Source organism: Caretta caretta, chromosome 19 (genome assembly GCF_965140235.1).
Source record: "Caretta caretta isolate rCarCar2 chromosome 19, rCarCar1.hap1, whole genome shotgun sequence".
Taxonomy (NCBI): Eukaryota; Metazoa; Chordata; order Testudines; family Cheloniidae; genus Caretta; species Caretta caretta.
In genome coordinates, this window is record NC_134224.1 from 11,930,006 (window position 1) to 11,941,478 (window position 11,473).

Here is an 11,473-nt window from a genome sequence, read left to right on the forward strand (position 1 = left end):
TATTGAACAAAACCGGCCCCAGGACCGACCCCTGGGGCACTCCACTTGACACCGGCTGCCAACTAGACATGGAGCCATTGATCACTACCCGTTGAGCCCAACAATCTAGCCAACTTTCTACTCACCTTATAGTGCATTCATCCAGCCCATACTTCCTTAACTTGCTGACAAGAATACTGTGGGAGACCGTGTCAAAAGCTTTGCTAAGTCAAGATACAATACATCCACTGCTTTCCCTTCATCCACAGAACCAGTAATCTCATCATAGAAGGCGATTAGATTAGTCAGGCATGACCTTCCCTTGGTGAATCCATGCTGACTGTTCCTGATCACTTTCCTCTCATGTAAGTGCTTCAGGATTGATTCTTTGAGGACCTACTCCATGATTTTTCCAGGGACTGAGATGAGGCTGACTGGCCTGTAGTTCCCAGGATCCTCCTTCTTCCCTTTTTTAAAGATTGGCACTACATTAGCCTTTTTCCAGTCATCCGGGACTTCCCCCGTTCGCCACGAGTTTTCAAAGATAATGGCCAATGGCTCTGCAATCACAGCCGCCAATTCCTTTAGCACTCTCGGATGCAACTTGTCCGGCCCCATGGACTTGTGCACGTCCAGCTTTTCTAAATATTCCCTAACCACCTCTTTCTCCACAGAGGGCTGGCCATCTCTTCCCCATGTTGTGATGCCCAGCACAGCAGTCTGGGAGCTGACCTTGTTCGTGAAGACAGAGGCAAAAAAAGTCCATTCCTTCTGCCATAAGGACTCAGCAAAATACACAGGACCAGCTGCAAACTGCCCTTATTCAAAATATAGACACTCCAGTATTCACGGAGATTGTGCAAAACGCCGCAGCTTCCAGCAGTTGGAATTGTTATTGTAGCAGAATACTATCTGGTTCTTAATAACCCGAAAGACACAATATCAATTCAAATTCCGCCCCAGAACTGTGATTTGGTAGAAAAAAGCTTTTACAAAAAAACCTAGCAGGATCTGAAACATTTCTGTGATTTTCTTTCTTAAAATTCCCAGGCAAATGATACTTTCAAAACAGGCAGACACCACAAACCCCACACTTTATGGCAGGAGGAACCCGAAAGTGAAACTGACTATAAACAGAAGATACTTCCCTGATTTTGCCTATTTCGGCCTGAACTGCGTCAACCCACTTTGAACGTATAAACAGCTCCGCTGAAAATCAATGGGATTACTCGCAAGCCTACAGTTCAGCACGTGCACAAGCGTTTTGCAGGATCGGGGCCTTGTATACGCTCTTCAGAGAGGGCACAGTGTCTTTTTAGACTTATGTACAGTATGCCCGCGAAAAGAGGGCGGTTGGAGTCTCTATGAGCTGCTGTTATACAGAGGGTTCATTTTCCATTGTCCAAATTGGAGGTACAAACCCCCCTTCCCCCCCCCCGCGGCATAAACAGTGAAAACAGAAATAGACAGTTAGTTAGTTACTTTCCAATAGTCGAAGGCGTTGGTGGTGGTCAAGCTAAGGAAAGGCGTTCATTGTAAGTGCGGAGTTTTGTTTTTCGACCAAGAGCATCTTTCCCAAGCCGGCTGGGCTCCCAGCTAAGGGAAGAGTTTCCGCACCCAGAGTAAGGAAATGAACAGCCGGGGTCGGCGACACGCTGAGAGGCATGAAACTTACTCAGATGGCCAGGTCGTTCAACAACTTAGCAAGATCCTAACAGACTCTTCCGCCCTTTGCAGGAGAGGTGCAAAGCGCCTTCTCTTGACGAGAAATCCTGTCTGATTTCAGGAAAGATGGCAAGAAAAGGGTCGGGGGGGGGGGGGGGGGGGCGAGGCACGAGGAACAGATCCAAGCTGCCTCCTGCAGTAACAAGACCTACCACAAAACAAAAGGGAGACGCCCCTTCCCAGCGAAAGGTGGGCGAAGCACCTAATTCCCAGTTTCAAGGGAGAGAACCCCGGCAGGACACCGCTGCCCCCGCCCTCCCCCTCCTCTCCCGCTGCCCCTCACTCACCTCTTCCAGCACCGCCACCGCCCCCCGGCACTTCTGCATTTTGGAGGAGAAGGTAGAAGCCGCCGGGGAGCTCAGGTCTTCCGAAGTCACCGCCAGGAACTCCGAGACGGTGATCTGCTCAGGCATGTTGGGGGATGTTGCCCTGCGACGGGGGGCGTCTGGAAAGTCATCCAATGGCAAAGGGGACGGGAGAGGAGGACCCAGGGGCAGAACAGGGGGAAGGGACGGGCAGAGCGAGAGCGTCTTGCACCACTTTGGTCAATTTCACATCGCAGCTGCTGCGCTCTCGGCGCAATTGACTAGAGACGCCCAGGAGCGCTCTCGTAAGTTTCTCTCTCCTGCTCGCTCCCTCCCTCCCTGCAGAGGCTTTCAGTGCAATCACGTGGGGATATTGTTACACAGCCAATGCATATATGCCTGCAAGCTCGGAGTTTTGGCCAAGAGCCTGTTAAAGGCAAAGTGCATCCAATTCCCCGCCTGGGTCGTTCCCCCCCGCCCCAGTGCAAACTGAGGCTGCTTTTCTCATGAGGGGCCTGGAGCAGTGGCTGTTATCTTTGCTTTTCCTGTCTTGGACAGGTGTCACGCACTCCCTGCCCAGTGAAAGATGCTGCTTGCCTCTCTAAGCGTCTGCTAATGATCAGTCATTAGGATCCTTATGTGCAGCAGAATCCCCATTATCGCCTGCCCTTCCTGTAGGAAGAAGCTAGAACCCTTTCTCTCCCCCAGTCAAATGTCTCCCTTCCGCCCCGCAAAACGTTGCCTTAAAGCTTTTGATCTCCACTGATGTTAAGCAGATAAAGTTGGGTGAGGGGCCAGGAGGGTAGAGCAGTAACCCAGGACCAGATGAAAGAAGCCAGACTCCAGAGAGAAAACCCTTTTGACTCCTCCCTTCAAAGACAAAGCGTGCTACACTCTTCTGAGTGTGGGAAAAGAAACAGCCCAGGTCAGGCACTAGGGAGGCTGTCATGGACTTCTCACATTATGTTGCATATGACAGGGCTTAGTCACTGATCCGAGAGATTGCTGGCCAGGTCCTGGAGTAATTTGCAGTGCTGTAACACTGTAGTATGACTCTTTCTCTAAGGCTCTTTTCCACATTTTTATGATTGTTTGTTTGTCTTGGGGTAGTGCCCCCTTGCTCCAGCTGCAATCAGGGTCCCATCCGTACACACAGGCCTGAAGCCTGCAAAGGCTTAGTTACACACACGCTTAACTTCATACACCGGGGATGGGCAAGGGCCACATCGGGATTCTGAAACTGTATGGAGGGCCGGGCCGGGTACAGAAGGCTGTGCCCCCACCCCCTAGCTGCCCCTTCCCACTTCCCGCCCCTGACTGCCCCCCTCAGAACCTCTGACCCATCCAATCCCCCCTGACTTCCCCCTCCTGGGACACCCGGGACCCCACTCCCTATCCAACCCCTCCTGCTCCCTGAGTGCCCTGACCCCTATCCACACCCCGCCCCCTGACAGGCCCCCTAGGACTCCCACGCCTATCCAATCCCCCCTGTTCCCCATCCCCTGACCACCACCCCTAGAACCTCCACCCCATCCAACCATCCCCTGCTCCCTGTCCCCTGACTGCTCCCTGGAACCCCCTGTCCCTTACCCAACCCTCCCCCTGGCACAGCAGCTTGGCTGTGGGGAAGCAGGGGACAGCAGGGGAGGGGCTGGGGGCTAGCCTCCCCAGCCGGGACCTCAAGGGCTGGGCAGGATGATTTCACGGGCCGTAGTTTGCCCACCTCTGTCATACACTGCGAGTAGCCCCATAGAAGTCAACAATACAGTAGAACCTCAGAGGTACAAACACCAGAGGTATGACCGGTCAACCACACACCTCCTTTGAAACCTTTGTGGGGAGGGATAGCTCAGTGGTTTGAGCATTGGCCTGCTAAACCCAGGGTTGTGAGTTCAATCCTTGAGGGGGCCATTTAGGGATCTGGGGCAAAAATTGGAGATTGGTCCTGCTTTGAGCAGGGGATAGGACTAGATGACCTGCTGAGGTCACTTCCAACCCTGATAGTCTATGATTCTGTGAAGTACACAGTCAGGCAGCAGCAGAGACCCCAAAAATGCAAATACCATACAGCAAAGTACTGTGTTAAACATACAATACTAAAAACATAGAGGGACAGTTTAACAAAAAAAAAATTTGACAAGGCAACGAACCTGTTTCTGTGCTTGCTTCCTTTAAATCAAGATGGTTAAGAGCAGCATTTTTCTTCTGCACAGTAACATTTCAAAGCTGTACTGTCAACGTTCAGTGTCAGCTTTTGAACGAACAACCCCCGTGTTTTGTTTGGACAACCTTCGTTCCTGAGGTGTTCATACTGTACTCGCTGTGAGAAAAAGTGACCCTTTGCACGTGGGGGGGGGGGGTCCTAGTGAGGGAGTCCCTGCCCCCAAAGAGTTTGCAAGCTTTCTAGAGAAGACAGGGGAATGTGAGAAAGGGAGGACTATTGCCCCATTTCATAGCGAGGGAAGTGAGGCACAGACAGCTCAAGTTTCAGAGTAGCAGCCGTGTTAGTCTGTATTCGCAAAAAGAAAAGGAGGACTTGTGGCACCTTAGAGACTAACCAGTTTATATGAGCATAAGCTTTCATGAGCTACAGCTCACTTTGATCAAGCGACTTCCTCAAGTCACACAGGGAGTCTGTGGAAGTGGAAAAACAAGGAGTTGAACCCACAGCCCTGAGCCTTAACCACCAGCTGTTCCTTCCTCTCCTTGGGTTATGATAAGCAATGACTTTATGCTCGGCTCTGTACTCAGGCACTCTCTGCCCCTGGAGTTCAGAGTCTAAATCAAATACAGATGGCAGCAATCTGCTTTATAGGATACACATGCTGAAGGCCCAAAGCGAAAGCAGCTCTTTATGGCTGTGTTGTGTCTTTTAATGCTGTACTTGGTGGTTTAACTTTGAAAAGAGCCACAGGAGAAGTGAGATTCAAGGAGGGATTTGAATAATGAAAGCAGGGGTTGCTTGGGGTATAAAAAGGGGAAGGGGGCCCCGACCACAAGGGACAGCATGAGACAGGCATGAAGACAACAGCAGGGGAAGAGGAGTAATAACCCTTCTTTTGAAGGGCTTAGCTACACGGGGAAATGGACCAGAGAAGCACCCTCTATGGACACTTATTCTGAAATAACTCTAGCACTTTAAATTCACGCCCTACCTTATTTCAGAGTAACTTCCTTGTGTAGCTAAGCTCTTATAAAGGAAGGTCAATATCATTATCCCCAATGTACAGAGGGGGAAACTGAGGCAGAGAGCACCCCCCCCCAAGATGACACAGGAAGTCAGTGGCACAGCCAGCACTAGACCCCAAGTGCCATGCCCCGGTCATGCTGCCCTTCTAAACCATCGCTACGTAATCTGCAATCTTATAAAGAAGTTTATAAAGGACTTCAGCAGAGTTGGAAAAGAAACGGCAGGAGGGCCCAGATCCAAAGCTATTTAGGCTCCTAACTTCCACTGAGCCTAACTCCCTTTGTGGATCGGGGCCGAGGCGAATAGAAGCCACCTTATAGCCAGAGCTTGTTACAAGCCACAATGTCACAACATGGACTCCTGCTATGGAAATCAAACCAAGTTGTGGAATCACACAGCGGTGGCAGCAGCTGTGGTTCCAGAAGGACGGGCTGCTTCAGACTCTTCAGCCTTGGGTCTCACAGGTCCCCTTGACCGCAGAAATGGGCCTTGAAGGGCCTAGCACTTTGACAGCCCCGATAATACTTTGCACAGCGTGGGCAGCACTGTGCAAATACCCTGCTGGGGGCAGGGGGAGGGATATGGCCCCACATAAATGCTTTAGAAATACAGAACTTTGCAAAAATGCAGCCATCTCTGGAGTGGAGCACGGCAGCCGTTTAACAGCCTGCACCAGGGCTACACAGCATTTTGGGTCAGGAAATGAAGGAGGAGCCCATCTCCAAAAGAAACTGCAGAAGAGCAATCAGGGCATCGAGATGTAATTACGCAGGTTGGTATTGGGTGTGACACCAGGGTTAACACCTTTGCTCCTAGGAAAAGTGCTTCACTGGCCGTGAATGGACAGAACCTTTGTTTTATAATGGGAGTCAGAGTTGTTAGTACCGATCAAAAAGTCATTCCGATACCACATCTCTCCCGCCAACTCCGTACAGTCAGAAAACCAGGGGTGCAGGGAGACGTGCGCTGTTCAGAAAGTTTAAAATCAATAGAAAACATTTCCAAAGACTTGAACCTGACATGGATCGTGACCATTAGCAGGGGAGCAGCAAGCCCTGTGCTAGATCATGCTGCCAAGCTATGTGGTAGGGGACAGTACAGAATCATAGAATATCAGGGTTGGAAGGGACCTCAGGAGGTCATCTAGTCCAACCCCCTGCTCAAAGCAGGACCAATCCCCAATTAAATCATCCCAGCCAGGGCTTTGTCAAGCCTGACCTTAAAAATATCTAAGGAAGGAGATTCCACCACCTCCCTAGGTAACGCATTCCAGTGTTTCACCACCCTCCTAGTGAGAAAGTTTTTCCTAACATCCAACCTGAACCTCCCCCACTGCAACTTGAGACCATTACTCCTTGTTCTGTCATCAGCTACCACTGAGAACAGTCTAGATCCATCCTCTTTGGAACCCCCTTTCAGGTAGTTGAAAGCAGCTATCAAATCCCCCCTCATTCTTCTCTTCTGCAGACTAAACAATCCCAGTTCCCTCAGCCTCTCCTCATAAGTCATGTGTTCCAGTCCCCTAATCATTTTTGTTGCCCTCCGTTGGACGCTTTCCAATTTTTCCACATCCTTCTTGTCGTGTGGGGCCCAAAAGCCATGGAACCCTGCTGACCTCTGTTCTCAGGGTAGTTCCCATCTGTGCCCAGCCTTCAGAGAGTGAGCAGTGATGTCCTGGTGTATATGAGAAAGGCCACATGGTCTGAGCCCAGGGCAAGGAGCCAGGAAGTCCTGAGTGCGAATTCTAAGGCGGATTCCAGCTCCCTCTGGAAGTCATTTCTCCCATCTGCCTGCATTCCCTCATCTGCAACATGGCAATGACAATAACAATAACAGGATGATGAGCTGGTTAGGCTGTATATACACCACTGCCCTCTACTGGAGAGAATAGGGCTGCTTACGGGTGCATTAAAGACCCGAGCTGGCGAGTGAGGATTTGCCTTTAGCTCAAGTAGAAACACACTCTGGTTTTAGAACAGGAGGACGTGAGTTCTTACCCCACTGCTGCCTGGAAGTGCCGAGTGGTCTGGATAGCCCGTGTCGTGTTGAGCAATAGTTGATGGTTAAATGGGTTCTCTCTGCCCTTTGCTGTGACTTTTTGTTCTTTTCACGGTGACCTCTCTGGACCCCAGCCGTGGAGACGGGGCAGCAATGCTGTCATCAGAAAGCAAACAGGTTGCTGATCCTGATCAGCAGCACAGGAATGTTGGTGGGCCGGGGGGAGGGGAGGGGAGGGGAGGGCAGATGACCAGATTCACCTCTGGGGTAGCTTCCCTTGAAACCAATGGAGTTGCACCAAGGCTGAATTTGCCCCATTCCCCTCTACAAAGCTTCTAAAGTCAGCAAAAAGAACGAGGAGTCCTTGTGGCACCTTAGAGACCAACACATTTATTTGGGCATAAGCTTTCGTGACCTAAAGCCTACTTCATCAGATGGTTGTCAGGTTAAACACAGAGATTTATGTGGCGAGACTGAATGCATGAATTAATGGGGTCCTGTGCACCCAAAGAGGACCCCCAGTGTGGAACAAAGGAGCCACACCCCTTAATAAAAACAACCGCACATGAGCAAGATAGAGCCAGGTGGAAGGTCCTGCTTCTGTCCTTCATCTTGGGCCCCACCTGCTGTGGATCCAGCCCGGGTGGCGTTATTAATGAGCAGTGGCTTCCCCCCTGCCTGCCCCGTTTCGAGAAGCCTGATGCCCCCTGACGCTATCAAAAGGGGGTGGAGGGACCCGGCGTCGGGAAGTCACTTGGCGGGATCAGAGGGCATGAGGGAGCTGTGTAGCGTGCGTTCCTCCTGCCCAGCGGAGCCAAGGAGGAAGGAGTCAGAGCTCTGACATTTGTTTGTTAATGAACCAAATGTCCCTGCTGCAGCCCACAGGAGAACTGGGCTCCCTGCCAGCGAGCTCCATACTGCACGGGAGGGTGGGGGGAAGACACTGTCCACAGCAGATCCTGCTGAATCACTTTCTAGCTGCACTGGCAACTGCCTGCAGCCTTCTCGCCCTGACTCACCAGCTTTCTGGGAAGGGATCATGGGACGGGAAGGGTTGTGAAATGGGGGAGGCGGGTGCCTGACGGTAATCAGCCCAATCTGTCCCAAGCCCAGGTGTTTATCCCTCCCATTTCAAATGACCAGGCCTCACTCGGCTCCCTGTCTGGGCAAGCAGGGCAGGCTGCTCTGAGAGAAGCAAACTTGGAAGGAGAGAATGTTTATACAGCAAGAAACTGGGCTGGATTGCTTTCCCTGTGGTTTCTCTGCTTTCCCTGAACATGTTCCTGTTTGAAGAAGGGGTTTTGCTCCCTCTTCTGCTTTTCTCCGCTTGCCTGTGGGCTTCCAGTGCTCTCTTGCCCCTTCTCTCCTTGCTTTCTCATCCTTCTTCAGTAACTATTTGTATTATGGCAACGCCTAGAAACCCCAACTGAGAACAGGGTCCCTTTGGGCCAGTCCCTGCACGTTTCCAAGAGACAGTCCCTGCCCCTGGAACCCTTCCGCCAGGTGCTGCCGGCAGCAAAAAGGGCCGAGTTGAATTTCCTAGGTGTTTCTACTGAAAACTTAAACACCCAGAAACCTGGGAAGCTATCTATTCCACACTGGGAGCTTGCCCAGCCATACCTCCCCCCTCACTAGGGGTTTAAAAACAAAGAACTTTTACTGGGGAGGAGGGAAGAGAAAGGACCCAGGATAAATTTGGGAAAGCCAGCGATTAATAAATGAGCAACACCTATTAGGTAAGACTCCCCCCCGCACACGCACATGCACGCACCCCCACCCCTGGGTATCTTTGCAATAGCCTCAATCCGAGTCCTGCTCTGGTAGTTTGGAGTGGCTACGGCCTTTCAGCCACTTCCCTCCTCACCAGATCCCACACTCAGGGTTTGGTCGGCCAGGCCCAAGAACTCTGGCTGCTTTGAGAGCTCTCCCACCCTGCACCAGGGACATGGTTGCAGCTGTGCTAGCGGGGTTGGGAGGCCCATACCAGTGTCCTTCAGCTAAGCTCCTGCTGCTCTCTCCGGCTTCCTGAGCCCCATCACCTACCTGAGCTCTGCCTCCAGCTTCCACGCCACACGCTGCCTTCGAGCTACCACTGCAAAGTCTTTGGAGAGAACTGAGTGGCCTGAAGAATGCTTAACAGAGTCCTTGTCCCTAGGGAGGCAGTGGTACTCCCAGGAAGAGATACAGCCCCGTTCTCTCTCTACCTCCTCGTGCTTTGGCTAGGCACTGCTATCCATTTGTGCTGAACCGCGCTCTCTCTCAGGGTGACCTCTCACACCAGGCCCATTCGGCGCAGTTTGTTTGTCCTGTCATTCCCAAACACGGACAATAACGTCGTGTTGCCCCAAACTCAACACTTAACGGTATTTTGAGCAAAACGCCCCATTCTGCCACATAACAAATGCAAATGAAGCCTCGCCCAGTTACATTTCCCCTTGCTCACCAACAGATGGCAGCAGAGAGCACCCTCCCCGATGGCGCCTCTGTCCACCTGGAGCTCTCAAGCAGCTCTGAGCCTCTCTTCTGCCTGTTCACCAACAGCTAGGGAGACCAGATGTCCCGATTTTATAGGGACAGTCCCGATTTTGGGGGCTTTTTCTTATATAGGCACCTATTACCCCCCACCCCCTGTCCCAATTTTTTACACTTGCTGTCTGATCACCCTACCAACAGGTGGCAACACCGAACTCCCTATACGTTAGGGTTTCAGGCTGCAGGGCATACACCCTGAAAAGCATACAGTGTAATAAGATAAATGCACGAGGGTGGGGAAACTGAGGCTCAGAGAGGGGAAGTGACTGGCCCCAGGTCACAAACAAGTCAGTAGCAGACACATAATTAGAACCCGGGTCTCAGTTCCATGCAGTATCCACAGGACACTTGCAGGCTGAGAGCTAGTCAGATGTCTGGTATGCAGCACATAATCACTAAGCTCCACCCATCTTCTCCTTGACTCGGGGGTCCAGCCAATGTCCTTTGCTGTAGGATGCATAGAAAATGCAAAGCAGCAGGTCTCCTCCCTTCGGACCAGAATCTGATCTCAGCTACACCAGTGCAATTCACGGTGTTCCACCAGTGTAACTCAAGAGACGACATGGCCGGCCATTGGACCATGGAGCTAAGACCATGCAGAGAAAGTGCCCTCAGCCCTCGCTCTAGGTTCTCCAGTAGGTTCCTCTTTCCATCCTTGCCCACCAAGAAAGTGAACATCCAGGTTTGGTGTGACTGACATGGCCCTTGCAGGCAGCAGAAGTGTCCAAGGATTCTGAAGTCACATGGTCACGCCCGTTGGTATTTTCTGCCAGGCTGCCCTGAGGATCATTAGAGACGTGGGCCGACATCATTCACCCAGCACTGCCTGGTCATTTGCACCGGAGGATGGGCAGGGCCCATTTAGACCAAGCAGGGCCCAGATCCTCCAAGCCTTCCACAACAAAATCAAAATCACAGCTCTTCTCTTCCCCACCCAGCACTGCCTCTTCCTTCCAGCCCTGCTGAGTCCCTGGCTGTTGTTCTCCCCTGCCCGGATTCCTGGCTGCTCAGATCCATGGGGCTGCTCAGCAACGACTGCATCCCATCGCCTAGCTGTAGAACATCCTGCAGTATGCACAGCAACCTGCCCCAAGGGACCAAAGGAGCAGGATCGTGCCAAGGGACCCGTGCTGCATGCTAAGGAGAAGGGGGGCGCCCGGCTATGGCCAGACAGCTTCTGGGAGCTCCAGGGAGTCGCTGAGACAAAGCCCCCTGGGGGTATCCACAGCCACTCCCTGCCCATGCAGAGTTCCAGGGTGGGGGAAGCTGTACGTAAACATAGCCTTGCCCATGGGGCATTAGGGCCAATGCGGATCCTGACTGCTCCCGTCAGCCAATGGAAGCCTTCCTCTGTCATGTTGGGGGCCCAGCGACTGACACTTACAAGGCAGCTGTCTGCAGCCCCATGGGGACTGAGGGCAGCATGCACCCTTGGAGCAGAGAAGGAAGAGCTCCCTGCGTCACCTGCATAGAGCCCAACCGTCGGCCCGGTGCAATGAATTTCAGCCAGACTGAAGCCACGTGCCACAGTACAAACCTGGCCCCCATTGCCTCCGCCTGGGGCAGATGCCCTGCCTGCTTCATTTGCGAATCAGAGGCCACCTCGGTTAGAATCAGGCCCCCGCCTACCTCCCGTAGGATCCCTGGAGAAACATCAGTCAAAGCAGCGAGCCCAGCCCACACCCCCAGCAAAGTTTTCCTCCTGCCCGTTTTCCGTGCTCCTAGTCCTCCTCTGGGTTGAGTC

The 11,473-nt window shown here is 52.3% G+C and overlaps 1 protein-coding gene across 2 annotated transcripts in view; it reads right to left on the reverse strand.

Moving 5' to 3' along the window:
* The window catches only part of ASAP3 (ArfGAP with SH3 domain, ankyrin repeat and PH domain 3), a 72,820-nt gene extending 70,474 nt beyond the window's left edge, over window positions 1-2,346 (reverse strand). Inside the window, exon 1 of one of the 2 annotated variants that reach the window (XM_048825919.2) lies at window positions 1,992-2,346. In XM_048825919.2, coding sequence (XP_048681876.2) covers window positions 1,992-2,117 — 126 coding nt within the window. In that variant the 5' untranslated portion in view covers window positions 2,118-2,346. Of the gene's footprint in view, window positions 1-125; window positions 232-1,991 lie in introns of those variants that run through there. The other variant, XM_075121243.1, reaches the window with a different exon arrangement.
* Window positions 2,347-11,473: the final 9,127 nt, after the last annotated feature.